The sequence below is a fragment of the Mycotypha africana genome (genome assembly GCF_025528875.1).
Source record: "Mycotypha africana strain NRRL 2978 chromosome Unknown BDF20scaffold_1, whole genome shotgun sequence".
NCBI classification, from domain to species: domain Eukaryota; kingdom Fungi; phylum Mucoromycota; class Mucoromycetes; order Mucorales; family Mycotyphaceae; genus Mycotypha; species Mycotypha africana.
The window spans coordinates 2981925-3006594 of record NW_026515725.1 but is presented as its reverse complement, the minus strand read 5'-3'; the positions used below and the strand labels follow the sequence as shown (position 1 = coordinate 3006594).

The following is a 24670-nucleotide window of genomic DNA, read 5'->3' as shown; positions in this document are numbered from 1 at the left end:
TCAAGGGTAAAAAGGATTATGTACTAAAGGATTGTGGGAGGAGAAGAGGGCAACCAGTCGAGCAATAGGTGCCCTAACCGAGGAGTTGTAGGCGGCTCTTGGGAGTGGTGTAAGTAGTCGAGTTCAAACAAAATGTGACAAAGTGCTGGCCATAGAAAATGCCAGTGTTGTATTTGGGATGGGTTGTTGATAGGATGTGTAGGAAGACGGTTGAGGACATAGGATATGGGATCACAGACTGATGTGGGGAGTCGTAGGCGGTGGTGCATGTTCAAACAGGAGATAGCGTGGAACTTTGTAAGTAATGACGAGGGATTTTTAAGGCAATAGGTTCGGTGGCCTCCAGGAAGCCAACCCAAACGCCATCGAATACATCGGCTGCGTTCATTAGTTGACATTGGGACATAAAGGATCGGGTCGATCATTAATCGAGAACGGCATTGAGAGATCAGTTTGGAGTAAGGGCTGTTCGATTGTTGGATGTGAAGGAGGCTAGTACGGAAGTTAGCAATACAGCGTCTCAGAGCAGCTGATTCAGATCGTTGATTGAGCGGAGAAGAAGTGTAGTCTTGCCAGATCGGAGAACGAGCAAGCTTGCAATATAACGATTTACTTTGTTGCTGGCCTATATATGGGAGTAGTATCGAGATTAAAGTATCAGTAGGCAGTGAGGTAAAACGTAATAGGAACTTAACTTGTAGGACGAAGGAGCGTTCTTTCATGGTGGGCAGATTGGCAAGGTGGAGCATAAGTCGGGCAGACGATCTACTGGATCCACCAAAGATTCGTCGAATACACTTGTTCTGGGTATCTTCGAATTGTTTATATTGCTTCGCAGTTAGGGGTATCAAGTGAATACAGTATCTTACCTTATATTTTAGACGATTTACAATTTTTAATGGACAATATACATTTTAATTTTAGAAAAGTCCATAGTATTTTGGATATTGGGATACTCAATTATTCATTGATATTCAAGCAGCATTAAGGATGACATACAATCAAACCCTAGAAATTAGTCTCTATCAGTAAGAAAGTCGCCAATAATGGTTTTATTGATGTTATCTTGCAATAGGACAAACTACAAAAAGCTTGACAACTTTTTTATTAAATGACGATGTGTTCCGAGACCAACAAGATATTCGCTGGTGCCTTTTTTGGATAAGAGTTCCAAAAAAGGTCAACTTAGAATTGATTGACGTCAAACCATTGATCGAGGGCTGAGGGTCATAGTATAGCAGATACCATAGCAGAATGGGATGGTTATATTATCTGTTGTCAATGTTTTTGTGTGCGTTCATGGGTGACTTTCAAAGATAAGCACTATAAAATATATTGCTCTCTTATAGTCAAATGTTGTCTCTTTCACTTTTATTTCACGTTTTATTTTTCATACTATGACCCATGTTCAAAACAATAATTTATGAAAAGAAAAAGCAAATTTTTGAAAAGAAAAAATCAAGTGCTGTTAATGGTAACTTGCCTTTTGAAAGCCTATCTACCTAATCATATATATATGTATAGATTAATCATCGTGTACTGTTAGATGTAACGTGTATTGATTGCGGTAAAGGGGGTCACTACACCAAACAATACTTTAAATGTGAATTATATGAGCCGGAAACTGCAGATCAAGGTAAGCACCTCATGTGGCTTTAAAAGTTGGTAAATTCATCATTAGTAAGCGACTTCATTGTACCTATAGTTGGTTCGAAAGGCAGAAAGCGCAAACAGAATTTTGAAATCAAGAAGGAAAAGAAGAAAGCAAGGAAAGAGAATAATGAAGACCCAGATGAAGACAATGCGTGTTGTACCAAATGCAAGCAACCAGGACATAAATCGGTGCGTTCTCCTCTGTGTCCTCAACATGTATTATCAAAGGCAGAGGTCTTTCAACATCATTTGGGAAGTAATTACAAGGCGTTTACAAGAAGGTTGCCTCTTGATAACTGTGTTTTTGGTGACTATCGCAACACATTCAAGTCAAAAGTTGTTGAAGCTTGTTCTGTTATCCGCAACTTGGTTCTTAGAGCCAAGCTCTTTGTGAATTATTACGTCTTGGAAAATGCCACTCTTGCTGAGCCAAAGTGTATTAAATGTATCTTTACACAAAATTTCTGGTACTCTATGATACAGCTAGTGAATGGACAAAGACCAACAAATAGTAGGCTGATATCACAACAATTACTGAGCTCGTTTGATTCTTTTAAAACGACTTACGCTAAGATTGTCTTCCCTGTCAAGCTCTTTCCTGGACTTAGTCAAGCCATTACAGAAGCATGCACCGAAATTGCTACTTCCTATACGAACAGTATAGTGGAAAATTTTGAGGAGAAACTTCTCTATTTTTTGATATATAAAATACAAACAGCATTTGTGGTAAGTTGCAACTCAATATTACTTGGGTCTTACATGAATTTTTAAAAAAAGCTCTCATCTTGCGTAGTGTATGCCTTGGAAGCTTGTAAAAAAAGTCACAAGTGATTTCTGCTATCAAGAGATATGCCAAGGAAAACCTAAATGGCCAACTGATGACTACCTTACCAAAGATATAAAAGCAAAGATCCAAACCTTCTGTGAACCTTGGAAGAAGAAGCTGGGGAAGAAAGTGAACATGAAGACATTATCCGCTGATCCTGGGTCTTTCGTACCCTTTTTGTTATCTTTGAACGCAGAATTTGAGAGGGAACACGATGATCATAAACCATTTGACGTACGACGACGTCCTCTTCCAAAATTGCTATCCTTACTGCCAAAGGTTTCCGTTCAATGGAGGTTCATTACCTTGAGCGTGAACGCTCTGTCTTCTTTTGTGAAACGTTCTTTACCCCGCAATTACCAAAGCCAATTAGAGCTGTTTTTCCATGTCTTTGATTTCAAGAAACTCCGGTACAAAAGGTAAGCATACAGTTAATACGGTATACAGTCGAGTATAATGTATGAGCTTTAACTTCTTGGGCACTTGTAGTATCTCTGAACTAACACCGAATGGTGATAACAAAGAGCTCTTTGGTAATATTGTCAGAACAGATGGGTTTTCAGTTGACTTTCTTTTTTATAAAAGACAACAATCTGGCCATGGTGCCTCGTTCCAAAAATTTGACCTCACTCTTGATGATTTCTCTCTGGATGAAGTTGACAATACTTATTTACCTATTACCCTGGATCCCGGAAGAAAGTCTGTTTTTACTGCTGCTATTGGCCTTGAATATAACAGACAAGTGCGAAGATGCACTACATCTGAATACTATCATATGACAGGGTCGACCCAATACAGTGCCAAGTTAAACAGAAAGAAGGCTGTCACAGGCATAGATCTCATAGAAAGTCAGATACCCTCGCCAAAAACCTCTCGTTTGGAAATATATGAGCTATACACTGCCTATACACTCAATAACCTGGACGCTCTCTTGGATTTTTATGGACTCGAAACTGCAAAGGACCGGTTTTCATTGTACCAAGGAAGGCAAAGAGCACCAGAAACTATGGCCAACATGTTGACTCATGGAACGGCCAAGTACAATCACAAGAAGAGAAGCAAGGCAAGGAAGAGGAAAAGACATCGGAAGAAGAAGAAGAAAGGAAAGAATGTTGACGAACAGCAGCCAACAAAGTGAGTTTCAATGGAATTACATGTTCATCGTTTAGCTTATCCATTCATTAATACTTTTTAGAAGTGCCAAGAAGTGGAAGGCTGATAAGTACTTGGAATCCCCTAGAAGGGTGCCACTGATTGTGTTTGGTGCTGGAATGTTTGGCAAAGATGCAGTGAAGTTGAAAGGACAAAGATGTGGTGTTGTCGGTAAACTTTTTGCAACTCTGAAGAAACGTGAAGCTGAAGGTCAATTGATTGTTGTCACAATCGATGAATTTAAAACCTCTAAAACATGCAGCCTCTGTTTCTATGATGATATGCAAATTGTTGATACTCCTGGATTCAAGGGTACCGGCGTTCTTCACTGCAAGCAATGTCTAGAGCTATGGCAGAGAGACATTAACGCTGCTATTAACATGATGACTATATCTCAAGCAGTTTGGTCCGGAGCTGGAAGACCCGATGTTTTTAAGCCAGCGAAGAAGAAAAAAGTATCGCCGTAATAAACACGGTTTTCCTTCATTTTAAGGATTTAGATCATTACAGGTAAGGAATAGTACGGTATTTTTTTCTTGTTTTTTTTTTGTTTCGCAATACTGACAAGTTTTTGGGATTTGAATCATTGTTTGAACGGTTTATATTTTCGTCTACAACACAATTGCAACTCATCTAAAATGAAAATATTAATCGTCCAAAAAAAAATGTATTTCATCTAAAATATTAGTTAAAAATACTGTAGTTGTTGAAAAAGAATTCAAATTCCTCTTCCATTTGCATGAAGCTGTCACCTAAGATTTGAGGCTTTTGACGACAAGTTGAAACAAATTGAATGTATGTGTCCAATTACTCTATCAATAAAAGTGAAAGAAAAAAACGCTGAATTGGTCTGTCTCCTTGAAGTAGTATTTTAATTCGATACAGTAACAACGGCCATCGTCAAAGACCTTCACACCGTTTGAGCTTGAATTGTTGACGACGAGTAACTATAACATATTGACATACTTGTACCTCAGATACTAATGGCAAGATACGAGGGTTTCATAAACTACGTTCCATTCAACTATACTACTGCTTTACCTACTCTTTCCATGCCAGTTTTTATGGCTTTGAGAGTTTGAAGCAAAGATTAGGTATAGATGATTTGTTTGGAGAATCCAGTAAACTATCGAGAAGTGACGATATAGAATAACTTTCTTTACAAATAACGTAATGCTTTCGATGTCTCATGAACGAACTCCATTCTGGAAAAAATGAAAATTATTCACTGTAGATGACACACGAGCTCACAAGAGCAAGAAATACGGGTGAATCGATTACTACTTTTCACAGTGGCTTTCTAAAAAACTTGATAATCGCTATAGTAATCTCAGGTCAACGATAATTCTGAAGCCTTTGAGGATAATAATAGCTGGAAACAATATTCCATCATTGTCTAGTCTCAGGGAGCTGGTTTTCTACTGACATTAAGCGTTCAACACGACCTCGGCAGCTGTCAAAAAAATATTGCCTGCAATTCGAAACAAATATGATGACTTAAACATGATCTAACCATAATCAAATAGTCCTCCTGTTTATCCGTTAATTTCTTCTTGCTCTTGGGCTTGGCAATCTTTGAATCATAGTCATCTTTGTGCTTGTTGAGAATTTGAGTATGTTAAAGATGCGCGAACTCTGGTTTTGCCACGCAATAAATTCAAAACTTACTGTTATCATTTAAAAGGCGTTGATAATTTGCGCTGTTCAAGCGCCCTAATATCGCTATAATTGGTACAAACTCCTATATCTGGAGAAATGAACATATAATATTAATATGATGATTTTGTAAGAAGCATAAGAGGGTTTGCAGTGATATCATTTTCATTTGGCACCTTTTGCATTCTTTCCATTTCTTTTTAAAAGGAACTTTTGCTGTTTGACAAATTAACGAGATGCAGAAGTGAAGAGTGCTGTTATATGCAGAAACGAAGAGAAAAGGACAATTTAAAGAAAGGTAACTACATAAATTAGTTACCGTAACTGTAATTAGTTTTTGGATTATTATTCATCTCTCAGAGAGAACTACAAATTGGTAATTATAAAATACGTTGTTATAACCCGTATAAGAAGCTTAAAAATCTGATAGAAACGAGGAGACAGTCATTCTTTTCAGTTAGACCAATTATAGCATCATAGAGACTTACCATCTAAGATTCTTAGTATGCTCACTGAACTATTGTCCTCATTACTGTCAAATCCCCTTAGCTACATTTCATATGAATTATTACATAGTAATAAAATAGCCCATCTCTATTTAGTAAGGTGCATATATTTACATAGTTTGAAAAGGAGGTCTCTGTCAAAGTGTTGAAAACTTCTTTAGAAAAGAGATGAATTCTACCTATCGATATGGGTTAAACAAGAGATATTCCATTTGTTCGTTCTCAAACTAGCAATTTCTCATCTCAATATTTGTATTGTCCTTTGGTTCCTAAAGCGCTACAATCTCCAAGCATATCTTGTCTATGAGAACGTGAGACGCGTAGAGTTGAAACGATGCTTAAGCTATGCTTGGAGTGTTTTTACCATGTATAAGATCGTTTCTATGAATCATTTGTTTTCGTTGTTTATCGAATTACAGCACAATAGTACGCTTCATATTTTTGTACGGACACTACGAGCAATCCTTTGTACCTGACAATTTGTTGTTTCGTCGACTCAGTTAATTCGCGGTTCATGCATAAATTCGTGACGCGCGAATAACTTCAATAGAGTGGGCGGCGGAGGTGTCAAGATTTCTTTTAATTCTTCTTTTTGTTAAAAATTACCAGTTGATCAAGAATGGATGCTTCAAACGAAATCAACGAAGTTGAACCGAAAGACATCGATGTACAGTTGTGAATATGAAACAGCTACACCTAAACAACGATGATTATGATCTAATAATTACCTTTCTACAATCTTTAAACAGTTCTTCAAATTCACAAGTCTTGTAGCCGATGCAAAAGTATCTTTGCAAGATACACCTTTCAACACTATTGAATATCCTGCCACAGTATCGCTACTAGCTGTTTCTAATAAATATGGAAAGTTTGTTGCTGCAACGACTGATGGTACGAAAAAACTCAGAACTTATCAGTTACAATTATGTTAAATAGCCCGTTATCTTTATTGTGGCATTGATGCCATGCAGGCTTTATCTTGGCCTCAACTAGGGATCTCAGAAAAACTTTTTATAGTGCTTCTAAAGGTGCAATTGTGCCGTTTGACAACAAGATTACTGTACCAATTGGGGAGCCTATTTATCAAGTTCGTTTTACCGCTGAAGAAACACAGATAATTGTAGCAGTATCCGGAGGGGGTTTGTTATTGTACAATATTGCCGAAATCGAAAGCAATGTAATGTATATCAATTGCATTTATTGTTGTAAGTACTATGTCATTAATCCATCTGCCGCAATTTCATTGTAGAAAAATGCTACTCAGGCAGCAAAATCATATACATTTGCCGACGGTATACGAGACATACGTCCCAATCCTGAAGTTTATCCTAACATGGTAGCTGTTCTGTTGAATAACGGAGGATGTGAAATTATCGATAAAGACAATGGAGATACAGTGTGTAAACTCCCGTTAGATAATATATCAGCAATCTGTTGGTCACCTAAAGGAAAGCAGATCGTATGTGGTAAAAAGGATGGTGCTCTACAGCATTTTGATACAAAAGCTACCTGTAAATACACGATTGGTATTCCGAATAGTATGGAAGCTAATCAGTTGGGAGAATCCGAGAATAGATATGGTAAATATATACATGGTCGTTGAAACGAGCTTAATAAGGCTTACCGTTTTACCTTTCATACCTTACTTTCTTATAATAGTGCAAGATGTTCTCTGGATTGAGAACGATATATTTCTCGTAATTTATGCACGTAAACGTGAGAATGCGGAAGATGATTTCATTCATGATACTTATCTAATCAACCGTAAGCCAAAACGCGGTGCAGGTATCGATTATACGTGCCTTCCAGATATTGCACCTGCATATACAATTGAAGGAAGAGGATTTCACTTCTATATGGAAATTATGCGTGGATTAGGCAAAGAAATTGAACATCTTGTTATTGTTGCTAGTGCTGCCTGCAGTGAAACCTCGGTGATTGGTAACGGGGGTCTGGATGAGAAACAGTGGGCACCGTGGTTGCTGCCAGAAACTGGCAAAGCGAACCTACCCTTATCAAAAGAGACATCGCTGGATACATATCCTGTAGGTGTTGCTCTGGATTTTACAGCAGATGAAAATTTACCTCCAATTGATGCCAGCACAGAAAAAGAGACATTACCCGTACCAATCTTCTACTATCTTAATGATGAAGGTTTACTTGGGGCTTATCATTGTTACAACGTGGAATTGGCCCGTCGAGGGGAAACATATAAGTCTCAACCAAAGAGTGATCTAGCAACCGATACACCTTCAGCACCCGTTTTAAATTCTGCAACAACTACTAATACTGCGTCTTCGAGTGCTTTCGCTAGTGCTTTTGCTAACAACACTCCCTCTAGTGCCTTCAGCGATCTTTTAAGCGGGAAAAACTCTTCTTTTACTGCATCAACTTTGGCTACTCAAAGTAAACCATTCAGTAGCTTTGCGTCTCTGGGTACCAATACTCCCTCATTTTCCTCGTTGGGAGCGAGCGCTAAACCTATGCCTAAGCCGAATACAGCTGTCTTTGGTGCTTCTTCTGATTTTGGGTCCACCACAGCTAATAAATCAGTGAGCTTTGGATCTTCTACTGGGTTTGGATCCTCCAACACTACCAGCAAACCTGCGACATTTGGTGCTTTATCAGGCTTCGGCACTACGAAGCCTGCTTCAATGCCTGCAACGTTCAATTCACCATCTCAAATCGACAACGCACCAGCATCTGCCACTGCCAACAATAATGCTGCATCGCCGGGTTTAAATGCCTCTAAGGCTACTGCATTTTCTACTAGTGCTACTGTTGGCACTACCGACAAATCTGTGGCACCAACAGTTGCGATACCTGCTTCAACTACCACTACTTCTAATGTTCCTGAAGTTAGTAGCAGTGCACCCAGTGAAACAAAGCCAACCGTGATCACTACCGCTCCTTCCTCTATACCCCCATCCTCGAAAACTACACCCAGTAACGTATCAAAGATACCCACAGCAGATACTTCGACGTTGACTGCACCTGTTCCTTCTGTATCCATAACTGAGACATTCAAGCCCACAGCCAAAGAAGGAATGGCCAAAGAATACGAAAACATTTATATGACTGTTAAGGCAGAAACTGGCAAGGTATTGACTTCAGCGCCTAAAAAAAACAAAAAAGAGATGTTTATTTGAGCGAAAGTATGAACTAAAATGGTTTTCTTCTCTCGTTTTCAAAATTTGCCCGGCAATAGTTGAAAGAAACTTCGACCAAGCTCAATAAAAGCATGGAATACCACACTAAGATACTGGAAGATAGGACGGCAGCAAGTTTCTTGGATGACAATTTAGTATGGAATTTGAATGATATCAACAGCTTGAATAAACTTACAAAGGAGCTGATTCAAGATAAGGAAAAAGATGAACAGAAAGTAAAAGAAGTGCAACTGTCTGTTAAATTATTGATGGATGATTTAAGAAAATGTAAGTGACATAAAAAGGACATGTAAAATTTTTAATATGTAAAATGTTACTAATTCTGTTCGCTTGTATATTTTAGTATTAGAAAAGAAGGAAGAGATTAATTATCTTTTGCAGTCAAATGCCAATGAACAGATAATTCATATTATTGATAACAGGGAATTAGATGCAGAAACAAGTTCGGCATTACGAGCACTAGAGAGTAAGTCAGAGGCCCATAATGATTTACTCAAAAAACTTGAATGGAGATTACTTGAGCATGAAAAAAGAGAAAAGATCAAAAACCGGCATACTGAAGGGTAGGGTTAAAACCTTTTAAACTGTGGATGAACTTTTCCGTACTAATAGCAATCTACTTTTTCTTTACACATCAAGACAACTTTCACTATACACTCTGCATCGAGCTATTCGTGATATTGAATTGGATATTAGACGCAAAAAGAAGGATTTGGATGAAGCAGAGGAGCGATTAGCTGAGTTAACTTTGGAAGAAAGTAGCAGACGAGCCAAGCAAGCTTCAGTAGGATTCACTTGTGATGATCTTTCTGATACTGATGAAGAATCAAGCGATGACAAGCAAAATGTGTCAAAGAAAACAATCAAACAAACAACTATGCATATCCGAAGATATAACTTTATGGATAAAGTTTGTACTGGGTTAAGCAATCAAGCAACCCTTGAAATATCTATCAATTGAATGGGAAAGAGCGTATAATTCTCATTACTCTTTTCCGTTATAACAATACATTCCAAACGTAAAAATAATAATTCACATACAAGGCCTTCTTGCCGACACTTTGACATAACGTTTTTTTGTATTGTATAATAAAAATGCATGGTTTATTGGTAGCTACATCGTACAGTATTATTGTTTTTTTGTTCTGCAATATGGTCATCAATTAGAAAGAAATGATATAATTTATTAAATAATGATAGTTGTTGCTGCTGTTGTCGTTGGATCTGCGTGGCCCAAAAAGAAAAAAAAAAAAAAAAAGAAAAAGAAAAAGAACTCTATTACTGAACCATCATATCCTAAAAGCAAAACGTAAATCTGCGTTAAGAAAAAAAAAAAAAAAACACGAACAGGTTTGAAAGGAAATAAAAAATCTAGTATGTTGTAAATACCTGCTCGGCAGCATCTGTAGTTTTCTCTTCTTGCTGAGGAATTGTATTTTGAGGGTTCATCCAGTCAATTGTGTATCTGCATAAATAATAGTATAAATAGACTTCTCCAAAGATAGTACTTCCGTGCTCTCTAATTACTAACCTGGTTACTTTCGGTTTATCAGCTAAAATGTTTCTTTGTAAGCGATCAATCCTAGGCTCTTCAGGAGGATTCTCTTGTAATTCCTGATCTATGTATTCATTATTGACGTAGTAACCAATACGAACAAATTCTTTGTCTTGGTAAAGGCAGCACAGCAAGACAACTGTTACTTCTAAAAGGTCTGCTTTGGGTAGCAGTTCAATTTTAGGTGCGTCAGCCTATAATTTGGATCGTGTTCACAAAGTTAGTATTGCACATTCCTTATGCCACTAACAATCCCACTTTGCAGTTAACTCACCGAGAAAATAAATTTATTGATGCCTACAGGAATAGGGCCCAGCATAATAGATTCGAGTACTTGATCGTATTCGGAACTTTCGGCTGATCCAACATAAATCATTCGCCATTCGAGATCTATTTAAAGGCAAGAGCATGCTTTAATTCAAGATCACGAAAGTATCTTACAATTGGACCTTACCATCTGGAAGAGGAGCGTTGCACTCGAGCGTAATTTCAAACTGAAAGGGATCTGTGAATTTTGTAGGATTATCTAAGACTTGAACATTCAAAATGTTTACAAGTGACATTTTATAAGCGATAAAGAGAAAAGGAAGCAAATTAAAGAAGAGGAAAAGGAAAGAAGAATAAAGTAGCGACGCGCTCAAAGAACGCCGCTTAACGCGTGTAACTTCATAACTAAGTTACGGGATTTGCTTTCCGCCGTGAATTGTTCTTGAGCTACTTGCAGCGGCTGGATCAGTGGATGTAATTTTCGAATTACTTAAAAAGTCTAAAATTGATAAAAAAGATCTGCAAAGCATAAACCCAAAGCCTTCTTCTTGTTTCTCCATTGAACTCATTGATCTAAATATATCATTGTAATTTGAATCATGCCCTCAGTTGATAACATACAAAGGGGCTATTTAACAGTCTTCCCAATCTCAAAGGAAATCGGACGATCTTGTGGGCATATTTTTGATTGGTCTACTTCCAGCTTTTTGGAAAAAATTAGAGGTAGGTTTCAAAGTTCTAAAACGACAGGTCAACACACAGATAGGGGCAAACCTCAACGGACCTGCAACGTAATTAAATTTTGTAGTTCGAATACAAGTGCTGAAAAGTAAGTAAGATCTGATTCACACCGAAGAAGGGTATAATCGAAGCCTCATATTAATGCACACTTTACGATGCCTGAAGCTTTGCTGAGGATCATTCCAAATCAATACCACCTTTCATATTTATGGGCCTAAACAATATCGCGGAGTTTTGCTTGATAGAATTTTTTGTGAACAATTGAATGCCCAAGTTTTAAAACCTGTTTTGTTGATTGTAAATACGAATAAAAAACTTTTTACAGTCATAGTATTCGACTTAAGTATGATGCTCGAATCTGATTTTGCAATATCTCTTCTAAAGAGGCCATAAGAAGTAGGTAGCCCATCAAAGAAAGCTCAGCAGCTTACTGAGATGTTTCAAAACGATGTATAAACGGGAATTGATCCTAAGGATCCTTCAAACCGATAATATCTGATAACAAATCCGTTGATGTTTGACTTTTTTTGGACTGCACTTTTTCATCTGTGTCTGCCGTTTTATTTTTTGTTCGGGCGTTTCTTGATTTTTCGACTACAACCTCAACTCTTGGTTTTTAGGTCTTTTTTTTGGTTTCTTTTCTTTATTTTTCATTTCGATTTCAAAACTTCCGTTGATCTATGGACATACACCGTGAAGTCGGCGCAACCAGTCTGAGAGATGAAGAGTTCACTGAAGAAAACAGTAAAATTCATAGCCAGCCGTCGTCGGACGCAATAGACACTGATGTTGCACAAAATCAACCTGTCAGAAAACCTAAAGTTGATAGACAGTTACAGACCTCTTCTACTTGGCCTAAATTGCCAGTGTTGGCCTTAACAACTAGTGATGATTCCGACAACTATCAACCTGTCGATATGCCCAAATCTCCATCTGTAGAATCGATGCCCTCTAATATGTTGAATAGTGAGCTTCTTGCAGACAATCCTATTCCCACCCATAACGATAACAAAAATAACGGAAGAAATATTTTTGCAGACACTGATTCAGAAAGTGACACAGTAGATATCCTGGATCAACAACGACAACATTCGAAGCAAGCTGAATACGAAGATGATGCATCCATAAATACGCTCAGTCGAATGCCCTCGTTAAATAACGACCATCATAGAGTAATGACTGAGTTCGGTCTTGATGATTCAGCAGCAAACACATTGGTGGAAGCAGCTTTGGACAAAGACGAAGCAAAAGATCGCCATGTTAGATTCCAAGATCATGTTATGGAATCTGCAGCCCTTGTTCAACGTATGTTGAGTGTCAAGATGGGCCGAGTTCCTGAGGCGGACTCGTTAGGGAGATATATGCAGGCAAGACATGAGCAGAATCAGCCTGAAGAAGAAGAAATAGAACTTGACTCGCTACCTCATCATCATATGGGAGGTGGCAGTGTCCTAGCTAGTCTTATGAAATTAGAAGCACAAAGACATACTGAAGAAACAGTGAAAAAGAAGAAGAGAAAGAATAAGGTAATTACCGTTGCTATACAGTATGACAATGAAAGCAATTTTCTGATTTTCAGTTTGTACGGCTCCTTTGTTACAGCATAGAAAATCTTTTCCAGTGAATCGACACAAAAAGCATAAACCAGCATCTATTCATGAATATCCTATTAGATCAAGCACCGATCCTTTTTCAGATGCCTCCTCAGGGCAATTAATACCCAAGCCACGTCCACAACGGCCTCCATTAGTGAATAGACCGACCAGTTGGCTATCCAACGTTTCCCATAGTCGATATGTTGTTCCCAGTTTGGAAAAGCGTAAAAAGACGGCAGCGCCGTCACTTTCGCGACGCTTTTCAAATGACAGTATGGTTACTACTGCTTCTCAATTTGAACCCATCACTCTAGAAGACAGAATTCGTATCACCTTTGAGATTGCCAACATTTTACAGAAACAAGAGTTTTTACGTAAGCTGTGCAAGTCGCTTATGTTATATGGTTGCCCTGCACATCGTCTAGAATCCGCTATGCAGAAAGTTTCTCGTACTTTGGCAGTTGATGCAGAATATATATATATACCCAATGTGATGCTCGTCACATTTATAGATAATACTACGCATACAACGGAAACTCATTTTATCCGTCAAGCTCAAAGTTTTGAAATGCATCGATTAGCAGATATATACCGCTTAGAAAAACTTGTGTCTCATGGCGAAGTAACAGTAGATGAGGCTTTAGAGTTCATTGATAAAGTCTATGAACAACCATCTATCTACCCATTATGGTTACATCCTTTTGTTTATGCTTTGGCTGCATTCTCTGGTAGTATCCTATTCTATGGTGCTCGATGGAAGGAGGCTGGTGTTGCAGCTGCGCTGGGTAGTAAGTATTAGCAGGTTAATTTTGTCCTATTTTAGTCATCATTCAAAATTGGCTTAATTAATTATGAATTTTTTAGTGGTTTTCGCTTCGAATGAAATTTTTGCCTCCTTCATAGCAAGCTTTCAACCTATTTGGGAGATTACTGTGTGTATTTTGATCGGGTTTGTAGCTCGTGGTCTTCAAAAATATGAATTTTGCTTTACGCCTGTTGCATTCCCGTCATTTATTATTGTGCTGCCGGGTTATCCTATGGCTATTGCTATTATTGAATTGGTATCGCGACAGCTGGTTAGCGGTGTTGTCCGCATGATCTATGCTCTGATATACTCATTTCTGTTAGGCTATGGTGTATCCATGGGCTCAGAACTGTATTTGACAATAGACAAGAACTCTAATACAATTCAGAGTGATGTTTGTAAACTCGTTTCTAACGCAACTACCTGTATTCAAAACGAGTCTCCGTGGTTTAACTTCTTGATGGTACCCATGTTTGCTTTTGCTTTCTCGGTATTTTTGCGTGCCCGTCTCCCAAGGTTTCCGATTATGGTTGTTGTTGCCGCGTGTGCTTATACAATCAATTACGCACTCGCATGCTGGGCACGTGTACCCTCGCAGATTCTTCAAGTGGTGCCGGCATTTGGCCTTGGTTTGATTGGTAATTTGATTTCAAAAACTACAGGCAAAATGTCTTTTGATGCTGTATTGCTCGGCGTTTTTTATCTGGTGCCTAGTGCTCTCGGTTTGAAAGCTGCTTATGGTGTTTTTACAGGCACGAATGAAGCCGGTGATCAAGGTGCTGGATTTGCGTTATCCATGATTGAGACATCCATCGGTATTACCCTTGGACTTTTCTTAGCAACATTAATAGTATACCCTAAAGGAACACAGCATACACCCCTCATGAATTTATAAATGACATTGGCAAATATCTGTATTATAGTTCTGTAATAAAGTTTTTAATTGTTGGATTTTTTGTTTTTATATATTGCTTACAGTCACCAAGAAACCCTAGCAAGCACAGGGCGGTGATCACTTATATACAGACCGTCATCAAATCTATTGCTGAGAATGGCATAATGGTGAGTTTTGACATTAAACTTTTCGCTTTGCAAATGCATAATAAAGTCAATACGGATAGGTGCGCGGTTATATTCTTCTCCAATGCCAAAACTAGTCAAAGTATTCCTATATCCATAGGGTCCGCTTAAAGCACCCGCGGCACCTTTTGTTTCCAGTAAGGTGGTCAACTCGTGCTGTGCGTCTCTGAAAAAGATCTCAGAATGCGAGATGTTCGCCTTGGAAGATTCAGCTTCCGGTTTTTTAATATGATGAAGTATATCTGCAGGACGAATCACACGATGTGTAGGTAATGTCATATGTTCGTCAGACGTACGCACAGGTTCATTGGTTTGCCTAGAAATAGCGGATGCACATACTTGATTCAATCTCTTAATGTTGAGCAGAGTATCATTTTTTCCGTTGAAGTCGTTGTACTGTCCACCTGTCAAAGTAATATATGCTGGATCTTTATCAGTTGAGTTCAGATCGCCTAAAAGAAATACTGGTCCCATTTTACTGGCATCTTTTGCTATTTTCAATATCAGTTTTGCTGCTTCCTCTTTTGCTCTCTCTCCTTTATGGTCAAAGTGAGCATTAAATATAGTGAAATTTATGCCGTCGTCTTTCTTCAAAAATCTAGGAGGTGCATTAAACAGTGTATGAGAATTCAATTGCCTTACGAATGTGCATGTGCTATATGTATGTATATCTTACGTTATCTGCGTTGCTATACGAGGATGTCTTGCATCCCATCCAAGACTTCCGGGAACGTTGGGCTCCTACATATTGTCTGTTATTGATTTATATTCGTGCGTCAAAAACTGGCATTTTTTTTTTTTTTAATCTTCCCCAACTCAATACCTCTGATAGCCAAATGGTTTTCCAATCTTCTATTGCTAAAACTTGTCTTTTAAAAGTAGTTTTTGAAAGCAGGAGAGAGAGTCTTACGTTAATGAAATGGATATAACAGAAAATAATTACTTCCATACTTTTTATAGAATACAGCAGCAAATTCGCCTTTTTCTTCGCCGTCTTCACGACCAACACCCACCCAATCGTACTCATCATGAAGCAAAACTTCGAGATCTCGCAGTTGATGAATGAGAGGCTCCTAGATATGTACAATTCAAATTTAGCGGAATAGAAAAAGAGCAAAGATAATCAAAAATAAGTACACACACCTGCAGGCCAAGCACGTCCGGTAGATAAAGTCTTATTGTGTCTGCTATTTTCCACTTCCTGATAGACCACGGCTGCTCTTCTGCGAATTGCTTCGGATCAAAAGGATCTTCCTTTGTGGGAGGTGATAGAAAAGGCCTTTTCTCTCCATGATCAAGCCGTATGTTAAATGTCATGAAAGTTAGTTTATCTTGCATTTTTGACAGTGACAATTTAAACAATAACTAAAATAAGTAATTGAAACAAAGAAAAAGAAAGTAGCGCAACGTTTGCAACAACAGTAATGCAATTACTTGGTTTTTGGTATTTTTGGCGGCTATCGAAACTAATTTATAATGCTTTGATCAACGCGTGGGGAATATTTTCATAGAAAATGAAGAATTGCTCATTCTAAGCACTCTGGGGTTGAAGCTCCACTGATCCAAAAGTTAACTCTTTGTTTTAGTGCAGTCTACGGAAGCCTTATTTAACAGAATCAAAATGAAGGTAGTCTCTTATTATCAGAATGACAGTCTAGAGATCCATATCATCATCTGGCTTGCATGAACTTGAAACAACCATTCGATGATGTAGCCTGTCAAAGTAAAATTACAGCATGCGGTCAAAAGGTGCCAATTTAGTTTCAATGGCCGCTACAAAAATTAAATAAAAAACCCTTATGAGCGCTGTAAATAGACATTTGAAACCTTGTAAAACAAGGTAAGTATGATTACAGGCTCACGTCGCCCGCGTGCAGCTGCAAGAATAAATCGAAACGCTAAAAAGCTTCTTTTCTTGCAAAAAAACTGCTCTGTTATGGTGAGGGATATAGTCGGAATACACTGAAACAAAAGAAAACTTTAAATGACAAGCTACTATTGATGTAGTATGCTGTTTATTGAGACGTGGGTTTCTCTGCAGCCTTCTCAGCTTCAAAGGCATCACCGTAAATTAATTCGTAGCGCTTTCTAGTCTCTTCATCCAAAATCTGTGCTCTACCTCTACGTTCGTAATTTACCATATATCTATCTGATTTATGAGCACCTCCGCCCAGTGCAAAACACATCACGATATAAAACTAAAATGAACATTACCATGTATAAATTGTCCCTCTATTGTATTCTAATTTTAGGAAAACACGACTCGCAGTTTGTTCCCTGTATCTTACCTTGTTCACAGTTTGAGTTCGACGATACCATGGCATAAAAGCGTAAAGCAAACCTGAGGCGAAAAGACCAACACCTGCCCACTGCGCAGCACCAACAGCAAACCCTTTCATGGCATAACGACCTGCATTCTCTTGTTCAGTATTTGTAACCACTCTCATTTTGAAATTCGAATTCGAAAGATCAAGTTAGTAATGTCGAAAAAGAAGGCATGCTTGCAGGAAGGTGGGGGACAGTTTAAATGCAACCGGAGTGTCAAAAGGTGTCACCTTCCAATTTTGGAACGGACGATTTCAGTGGTGTAACAGACCTCTTCGCCAGTGAGTAAAATGTTTAGCCGTGATCGGATGGCACGCAACATTACGAGGTTCTCAATACTTCTACTTCTAGTAACTATACGTCAATAAGTAATCCAGGTTGTAAGGTAGAAATATTTTCAATTTTAATTGAGAGGCAGCAACTTATATCTGCATTGGCATGGATGGAACATGGAAGCGTTCAATGGTCTGTTGTATCTTGTATATTGATGTATTGTCACCGATATTGAGGAGAAACTAAGAAATAGAGACTCATTTATTCTAAATGGCACGAATGAACAACCCATACCGATGAAGCTGTTATCATTCTGCCAATAGGCTGCTTATTTTCATAAGCTAAAAATAATGGATGAGCGACCCAAGCGCCTTGCTAGTGATTAGTCTGTCTGCTGCTTCAACAAGCAACTCGATCAGTTCATTGATATGCAACTACTTGAAATTGCACGAACAGCAATAAAAGGATCCGTCGACAATACAAACAACGAAGGCAGTGAGTGATAACTTGCAAAAGTGCCAGAAAGAAATCCAAAAGTTAAAAGATACAAACACTATTATTGGATATACAAGCAGGCCCAAACCTTGTCTAGTGAAGATGAAGCAGAACGAAGTGTTTACACTTTGAAAAAAGCCAACACCTGTTTAGCCTTATATTGTTGAAATCATGTATAAATTTATGAGAGGGAACAACTATCAATATTTGAGGAAAAAGATACAGTATGCCCCATCTGGCTTGAATTTAATTACTTCAAGCATCATCCAGAGTATGTCTTTACGTTTAAAGCATTGAAACACTACGTCTTACCACATTTAATTTGATACATGTACCGTTATTCCTCAATCATATTAATCAAGCCATTATGCTCAGTGCATTTTTTCAACAAGCATCACTCAACACACCTCAGAAACTTTTCTTAGTGAATAACATAAAAGGAAATAGGAATCGCATGAGATAAATATAATTAGGAAGTACCTTTAGTATAAAGCAGATTTTCATCAACCATACTTAAAGCAGAGCTGTTTCACATAACGACACAATAACCTTAGCATATGGAAGACTTTTGAGGATGTTGCTTGTAGAACTGCTCAACTTAAAGGATGCTTGTGATGGTGACATTTAACTCAAAAATAATTCAAGCAACAGCACTAGCAGCGACAACGGTAGCAGTTGCCTTCACGTTTGGGATATTCGTCGCCAACAAACACTCCAAGGACTACCATTATGACATAACAAATCGACATAAAATATGTTGCCTGTTGACATGTTCAAGCCTCTAACGAACAATCAGAACTAGAAAATTACCTAATCATCACATCGCATCATACTAGTCAAAGCTTTACACGACGATAGTTATCAGTGAACAGCAGTCGCGTGAAATGGTGTTGAAAAGATTTGTTTTGGCAAAGTATGGATATTATCCGCTAAAATCAATACAACTAAAAGTTTTCTTTTTTACGTTTTCACTTTGCTATTTGACGAAAGAGGGGTTTTTTATATTCTCACCTTCAATTTCAAACATGAGTTATTGGATTACATATTAGTATTCGTCAGATAATTTATTTTCGAGAGGTTGAACAAAATAGACATAACACATACGTAAATTGATACTATTAAAATTTCTTCAGTGACTTTTCTTAAGAATTGAAGGGCCTGCACCCCTCTCGTAATAAATCCGATAAACACATTTGAAGACCATTTTAAAAGAGTGATAATGGCAGCAGCTACTGTTGGATTACAACGACGAGGATTCTTGTCCATATCAAACATACTCAGCTCTAAAAAGCATTTCTCTGAAAGAAAATTGTTAAAGTAAGCTTCGTTTGAAGGACCTTATATTATGATACGTACGATGATACAGTAAACTAAGTACAAGTAGTTTTTCACAGAATCAGCTATACAATGTCGTTTCAAACGTAGACGATTACTACTTGTTTGTTCCTTATTGTATTCATTCGAAGGTGTACAGTACACGAAAACTCAATGACATTACAAGCGTAATGCAGGCTGAGTTAGGTGTTGGCTTTAAGCTATTTAAGGAGAAATACATGTCTGAAGTTACGTGTCAAAAGCCTAGTCTTGTAAAGGTATGTTACCGCACAGCTTCTTCTAAAGGATCAATCTTTGCTAACTTATATTCTTAGGCAGTTGCAGCTGACGCTAGCTTATTCAATGATATGGTTACAACTTGGAGATTGACACCCAATCTACCAAAATCAAGGCTAAACACACCAGATGCAGCTAATCACCCTACTTGCTGGATTGACTTTGACATTATGTTTCAATTTGCCTCACCAGTACATGCACAGGCGTCCTCTGTATTTTTCGATCAAGTGTCACGGATGACTTTACAGGCTTTCATAGATAGATGTCATGCTGTTTACAAGAAATAAAGAAAAGTACCTTTTGGCCTTTAGAAGGGGTGAAGTCGAAATGATTTCGGTTAATATTTTCTCCAAAAATGTCCTTGTTGCCTTTACCTGGGATCAATCTGTGAAAATTTTTTTAGAAATGTTAGTGGATGAAAAGCTTGTTTATCGCCTTTCTCAGCATGTGCTCAAAATATTTACATACAAACGGGTCTCTATCGAAAAACTAAACCAAATGAATATTGTGGAACCTGCTGCCCTTTCTTAAACAATTGGTTAAGACAAGATGCACATTGATAAGCTCGAAGCAACTCATTTTTGGTGGCTCTTCTTGATCACTAGTGATTATCATGCTCTTCTTTTTGAAGCTTTCTACTATGCATGAACGCCTTCACAGACTTCAATCAAATTTCTTCTTCTGTCTAAAGGTCTCCCTTAGAATGGTCTATTTATCCTTTTACCGTTCCCTCAACAATATATCAGTCGATCAGTGTGATTTCATTTACATCTAATGTTGTTTGGCCAACTGTATTACTCCTGTGGTTCATAAGAGCTTCTATAAAGTCATCGAGAATATCGGTAAAGAACTTAGACGATTTTATACGCGCGACGTGCCTGCTCACCAAACAAACATCACCATGTTGACCGTATATGTCGCTCAAATTCATTTTACTACTTTCATTGATCTTCCTTAAACGACACCGCTCTCTGATGATGCTTTGACTGGGTACCGTATAATAACTACACCTATTACCCCTGTCACCCTTACTGAGTCCTTACCAAAACACATGCTATCAAGTATCTGAGCATGTATCACCGAATAGACTTCACTATTTCCGACCTGTTGTCATTCCTTCTGAATATCATCTCTATGCAAGCACCTCGCCAGCACATGGACCTTAAAATGGATTACCATACAGATCATATTACAAACACTAGATCACCTACAAAAACTTCCACTTCCAGCACCTACCCACTTGCTCACAGCTTCTCGACATATGTACCTCAACTGTCGAAATTCTGAAGCCCTTGACATATTTTAAAGATCCTTACCCTTCCCTTAAAGAACCCATTGAAAGATTTTCAAACCCTATATAACTTGCCCTTAGTTTAAAATATAGCTCAAAATAAACGAAATTGTCGTGTAACAATTGTTATCAGCGGATCCGAGTATAAGCATTTGATCATGAATAAATACAAGTAGATAACGGTTAAGTGAGCACTCCCTTTAAAAACAATTTGTAAGAAGTTATTGATAAAAACTTCTTTCATTCCTAAGTTATTAGTTATTGATCCTTTGCCACTTCTGCTTGTCAATTAAGGCGCCATCTTCACGCTTCGTCCGTACTTATTTTAGTATCATCACAAATTAACTTACAGTACACTGAAAGGCAATCCTCTCTCTCTAAATAAATGAGTTCATCTACAACACCATACAATATGATCAACGTTCAGCACATTCACCTATTGTACTTCTGTCATGTTTGTAAGAAGCAGTTCGACAAGAGAGCCAATCTGATGCGCCATTACCGCACTGTTGAAGGTAACGAACTGAATATAATTGTTCAAATAACCAGAATATAACATAAACATTTTTTTAGGTTATGATCTGCCTAAATTAGGTGGCCGTTTCTATAGCACCCCGAGGTAAGTAATATTCAGACATCTTTTACGGTTATAATCAAATATTTACATACTTCTTTAAAAGCATCAAGTTCATTTCAGCAGCTCAGAGAAAGTTATTTGTATGTTTAATATGCACTTATTGCTTGTCCTTGACGTTATTCTTTTCTAAAAAAAAGAAAAATGTATAGGCAAATTCCATAGATAAATATGCATGTATATGCTGTAGTGTATACGAAGATGATCTTAATAGATTAGGAGATCATATTGAAATTAAACACAGTATGTATCCACGATGTAACTATTTATATGTTATTCAACTTTTTTTTTTTTAGTGCCTCATCCTCATCCAATTCTAGAAGCAAGCTTTATTAAAGTTGAAGAAAAGAACAAATGGATATTATCCACAGGGAAAGTGGTAGAAAACACGTTGTACATGTCGTATTTGAGGGTAGATGATATACAAATATTAAAGATATAATTCACTTTATGAAGGATAAAGATGAATTATACAATATTGCAAACCAGAAATAATTAGAAACTACATAAACTCTAATATATGAGTACCGTGAATTAAGTGTTGTGTTTAGTTGACAGCATCATATGAGATGTGGAGAACTCGTATACAAATTATACAAGATCCTCACACCTCATTACTGCTGAAATAATATAAAGCAGAGTAGGAAACGAATATAGAATAAGTGATGATTCTTATACGAAATTATCTACCTCGTATAAGGCTGAACAGGTTGTCATTTAGGATATATAGTAGAATTAATATATGGACATGCAGGATATATTGATTCAACACCAAGGTATAATAGGTTATAAGTACTATTCTCTGCCTTCGGCATAAAGAATGATTACAAGATAATAGTTTGTGATCATCCTTTACAATAACTGTTCACTCAACTCAAACACCACGCACGAATACCATTTTCCTAATTAATACTATTTTCCTGCAAGCAGTGCTACATAATGGTTAGTACGGGAAAATAGGTTAGTTGCATGATCACTAGATCAAGCCATGGATACGTTTACAAGTCCACCCGCTCCGGGTAGATGCGTAATCTCCTCAAGGGAGAATTCTATTCTTTTACGGTTCAGAAGACGTACGTCTTCTTTGAGTAGAATAACTCAGCTGTCAGTTTCTAGGTTCCGCAATATGAAGAAGATATTTAAATTTTTGCAGTAGATATTTTTTCTTCTCTTTGAACTTAACTTGATTCAAAATAAAAACCTACTAGTTTGATCTCGTTAACTTTTTATTGTTTTAACTAAGTGATATTTAACTCTACAAGTCGTCAAATACCACAGTACAAATTTAGCAAGTCTTGTTTGGTAGATTACCCGGCTTGTTCCATGATTTTGGATCTAGACGATTAGACCTATCTAAATGAAAAACTTTTTACAGAAAAAGAAATTACTGAAATGAAGCAAAAAAGCCTCATCGATTACATTACCACTTTGCCTACAGGCCTGGCAAACTATATAAATAGCTTTAATTGTGATAGCACTGAAGATCTTCGAGCACAGCTTCTCAAGGTACAGGATTGGGAGAATAATTACAATCCAAAAGAGCACCATGACTTTGATTGGGTCAAACATACAATATTTTCATTCGTAAGACTTTATGAGTCAGGGAACTTGAAAAGAATTCAAAAAGAAGCATGGTATAATAGTCGTGTTTGGTCGCTGATTGATACGATCTTCGATGATATAGAAACGCTGCATGTTATTCGGTAAATCAAACAAAAAAAATCAGTGTAAACAGTTGTATATTAATTTCATTATCTCGTAGTGGCGAAGCAGCAAATGCTGCAAGTATTAGAAGAAAAAATATCGATAGAGTAATTGGATCTAAAGACACTATCACAAGAGCCCTTACTGGTTATAAGTGTGACCTGATTGTTAGAGAGGAGAAGGCTGACCACGAATATGCAGATGAATATGCAGTCGGTGAAACCGCTGTACATAACCTAAGCACCAAGACAATCGAAGAAAAGGGGATAAAATTGCCAAAAGTGATGAAAGATATGTTGGATAAATTGGTTATAAGTACCCAAAACGAGACCAACAATCTTTCAGTATTTGGAATCCAAACTGCAGGTCTATCAATAACGTTATTAGCTGCCGACAGACCAACTTCTTATCTAACTAGAATAACAAAAGTAAAAGACCTGTCTATAGCAAGTAACGTATCCCACTTTACTGGAAGCATTTTACCGTTGATAGTATTAGTATGGCAATTGAAACAGCAAATATTGAAAGTGAAAAACCAAGTATGTTCCTTTCAAAAAGGTAATTACCCGAAGGATTCCAGCGGATGGCTAAACACTTGTTTGAATCATGAAAATGTGATCGTTGTGCCTGCCACATCGACTTCAACTGAATACCTGAACAAAAAAAGAAAGCACAAAGCTTAAATCAACAGCTTTTCAAGCTCTCAAATATCTGATTACGATGTTGTTAGTAACCTTCTTTTATACACTGCATCTAAGACTTTTTTAATATCTATGAACATCAATGCCATTAAATTGATATAATAAAAGGCTATTCCATCTTCCTCCTGCCGTCATCATCTCATACGTATGAGTATGTTTATATTAGTGAAAGAACTGAAAGTCCTCGAGTAAACTGTCAGACAAGCCTACAGAATTCACAAAAATTCCGCTCACGCCAAAAGATTTCTCCATTTATTTATTATTTAAGAGGCATACTGAGAGCCATAGATATGATATGAGCCTAGTACGAGCTATAGTCTTAATGAGACGCATAATGAGACGCATAATGGAGCATCACGAGTCCAATCTCTTCTGCACGAAATTCAATTCGAGTGTTACTGAATTCTATAATGCTTCTGTTTATAATACCTTGATATCAGACAACTGATGAAAGTCTTTGAATACTGAGGAAGTAATGTTAAAAATTGCTTGCTTCGCAAATATCACCTCAAATAATTTATTTTGCAAGTTATCGTTTACGGCGGGTTCGTTGCATCTGTTCACCTCTACATGCCATACAAAGAAACAGACAGATTGTGGTGCTTCCATACCTGTTCTCATTTATAAGTA

At 37.5% G+C, this 24670-nt stretch overlaps 12 protein-coding genes across 12 annotated transcripts; 9 read left to right on the top strand and 3 right to left on the bottom strand.

The window, feature by feature from the left end:
• Positions 1–1393: 1393 nt before the first annotated feature.
• On the top strand, positions 1394–1763 carry BDF20DRAFT_846999 (uncharacterized protein; the record flags this gene model as incomplete). The annotated part of the gene is made up of 2 exons (XM_053079787.1): positions 1394–1474; positions 1547–1763. Coding segments are annotated over exons 1-2 (174 nt in total), but the record flags the coding sequence as incomplete, so codon positions are not given.
• A 166-nt stretch (positions 1764–1929) lies between these two features.
• BDF20DRAFT_813095 (uncharacterized protein) lies at positions 1930–2902 on the top strand (the record flags this gene model as incomplete). The annotated part of the gene is made up of 2 exons (XM_053076857.1): positions 1930–2379; positions 2447–2902. Coding segments are annotated over 2 exons (906 nt in total), but the record flags the coding sequence as incomplete, so codon positions are not given.
• BDF20DRAFT_846985 (uncharacterized protein) lies at positions 2876–3463 on the top strand (the record flags this gene model as incomplete). Its single annotated transcript, XM_053079786.1, has 1 exon — positions 2876–3463. A coding segment is annotated over exon 1 (349 nt), but the record flags the coding sequence as incomplete, so codon positions are not given.
• Positions 3464–3713: 250 nt separating this feature from the next.
• Positions 3714–4020, top strand: BDF20DRAFT_846980 (uncharacterized protein; the record flags this gene model as incomplete). The annotated part of the gene is made up of 1 exon (XM_053079785.1): positions 3714–4020. A coding segment is annotated over exon 1 (226 nt), but the record flags the coding sequence as incomplete, so codon positions are not given.
• A 2356-nt stretch (positions 4021–6376) lies between these two features.
• On the top strand, positions 6377–10036 carry BDF20DRAFT_846974 (uncharacterized protein). The gene is made up of 8 exons (XM_053079784.1): positions 6377–6460; positions 6543–6684; positions 6765–6970; positions 7043–7373; positions 7453–8894; positions 9002–9230; positions 9307–9526; positions 9603–10036. Exons 1-8 carry the CDS (start codon positions 6413–6415, stop codon positions 9922–9924), a joined length of 2940 nt encoding a protein of 979 aa, XP_052941145.1. The 5' UTR covers positions 6377–6412; the 3' UTR covers positions 9925–10036.
• A 192-nt stretch (positions 10037–10228) lies between these two features.
• BDF20DRAFT_984478 (histone chaperone) lies at positions 10229–11171 on the bottom strand. Its single transcript, XM_053085177.1, has 5 exons — positions 10973–11171; positions 10793–10908; positions 10495–10712; positions 10353–10428; positions 10229–10259 (listed from the first exon to the last, which is right to left on the bottom strand). The coding sequence occupies exons 1-5, from the start codon at positions 11079–11081 to the stop codon at positions 10242–10244; spliced, it is 537 nt and encodes a 178-aa protein (XP_052941144.1). The 5' UTR covers positions 11082–11171; the 3' UTR covers positions 10229–10241.
• A 1530-nt stretch (positions 11172–12701) lies between these two features.
• On the top strand, positions 12702–14821 carry BDF20DRAFT_812672 (uncharacterized protein; the record flags this gene model as incomplete). The annotated part of the gene is made up of 4 exons (XM_053076811.1): positions 12702–12874; positions 12974–13052; positions 13129–13909; positions 13986–14821. The coding sequence occupies 4 exons, from the start codon at positions 12702–12704 to the stop codon at positions 14819–14821; spliced, it is 1869 nt and encodes a 622-aa protein (XP_052941143.1).
• Positions 14822–14904: 83 nt separating this feature from the next.
• On the bottom strand, positions 14905–16323 carry BDF20DRAFT_909598 (Endonuclease/exonuclease/phosphatase; the record flags this gene model as incomplete). The annotated part of the gene is made up of 5 exons (XM_053083610.1): positions 14905–15604; positions 15683–15747; positions 15830–15875; positions 15958–16079; positions 16150–16323. 5 exons carry the CDS (start codon positions 16321–16323, stop codon positions 14905–14907), a joined length of 1107 nt encoding a protein of 368 aa, XP_052941142.1.
• A 698-nt stretch (positions 16324–17021) lies between these two features.
• Positions 17022–17453, bottom strand: BDF20DRAFT_831885 (uncharacterized protein; the record flags this gene model as incomplete). The annotated part of the gene is made up of 2 exons (XM_053078489.1): positions 17022–17204; positions 17295–17453. 2 exons carry the CDS (start codon positions 17451–17453, stop codon positions 17022–17024), a joined length of 342 nt encoding a protein of 113 aa, XP_052941141.1.
• Positions 17454–19484: 2031 nt separating this feature from the next.
• BDF20DRAFT_812431 (coenzyme Q10-like protein B-like protein) lies at positions 19485–19997 on the top strand (the record flags this gene model as incomplete). Its single annotated transcript, XM_053076783.1, has 2 exons — positions 19485–19691; positions 19749–19997. Coding segments are annotated over 2 exons (456 nt in total), but the record flags the coding sequence as incomplete, so codon positions are not given.
• Positions 19998–21218: 1221 nt separating this feature from the next.
• BDF20DRAFT_846941 (uncharacterized protein) lies at positions 21219–21717 on the top strand. The gene is made up of 2 exons (XM_053079783.1): positions 21219–21620; positions 21682–21717. Exon 1 carries the CDS (start codon positions 21387–21389, stop codon positions 21555–21557), a length of 171 nt encoding a protein of 56 aa, XP_052941139.1. The 5' UTR covers positions 21219–21386; the 3' UTR covers positions 21558–21620; positions 21682–21717.
• Positions 21718–22828: 1111 nt separating this feature from the next.
• BDF20DRAFT_846936 (uncharacterized protein) lies at positions 22829–24240 on the top strand. Its single transcript, XM_053079782.1, has 2 exons — positions 22829–23338; positions 23398–24240. Exons 1-2 carry the CDS (start codon positions 23028–23030, stop codon positions 24020–24022), a joined length of 936 nt encoding a protein of 311 aa, XP_052941138.1. The 5' UTR covers positions 22829–23027; the 3' UTR covers positions 24023–24240.
• Positions 24241–24670: the final 430 nt, after the last annotated feature.

Excerpts from the sequence above, each read along its gene's own strand:
- BDF20DRAFT_846974 (XM_053079784.1), top strand. The coding sequence starts at position 6,413 with ATGGATGCTTCAAACGAAATCAACGAAGTTGAACCGAAAGACATCGAT. Across the intron at positions 6,461-6,542 it reads TTGAACCGAAAGACATCGAT|TTCTTCAAATTCACAAGTCT; the intron begins GTACAGTTGTGA and ends ATCTTTAAACAG. Across the intron at positions 9,231-9,306 it reads GATGGATGATTTAAGAAAAT|TATTAGAAAAGAAGGAAGAG; the intron begins GTAAGTGACATA and ends TGTATATTTTAG.
- BDF20DRAFT_984478 (XM_053085177.1), bottom strand. The coding sequence starts at position 11,081 with ATGTCACTTGTAAACATTTTGAATGTTCAAGTCTTAGATAATCCTACA. Across the intron at positions 10,909-10,972 it reads CAACGCTCCTCTTCCAGATG|ATCTCGAATGGCGAATGATT; the intron begins GTAAGGTCCAAT and ends GCCTTTAAATAG. Across the intron at positions 10,713-10,792 it reads TCAATAAATTTATTTTCTCG|GCTGACGCACCTAAAATTGA; the intron begins GTGAGTTAACTG and ends TCCAAATTATAG.
- BDF20DRAFT_846941 (XM_053079783.1), top strand. The coding sequence starts at position 21,387 with ATGAGTTCATCTACAACACCATACAATATGATCAACGTTCAGCACATT.
- BDF20DRAFT_846936 (XM_053079782.1), top strand. The coding sequence starts at position 23,028 with ATGAAGCAAAAAAGCCTCATCGATTACATTACCACTTTGCCTACAGGC. Across the intron at positions 23,339-23,397 it reads GAAACGCTGCATGTTATTCG|TGGCGAAGCAGCAAATGCTG; the intron begins GTAAATCAAACA and ends ATTATCTCGTAG.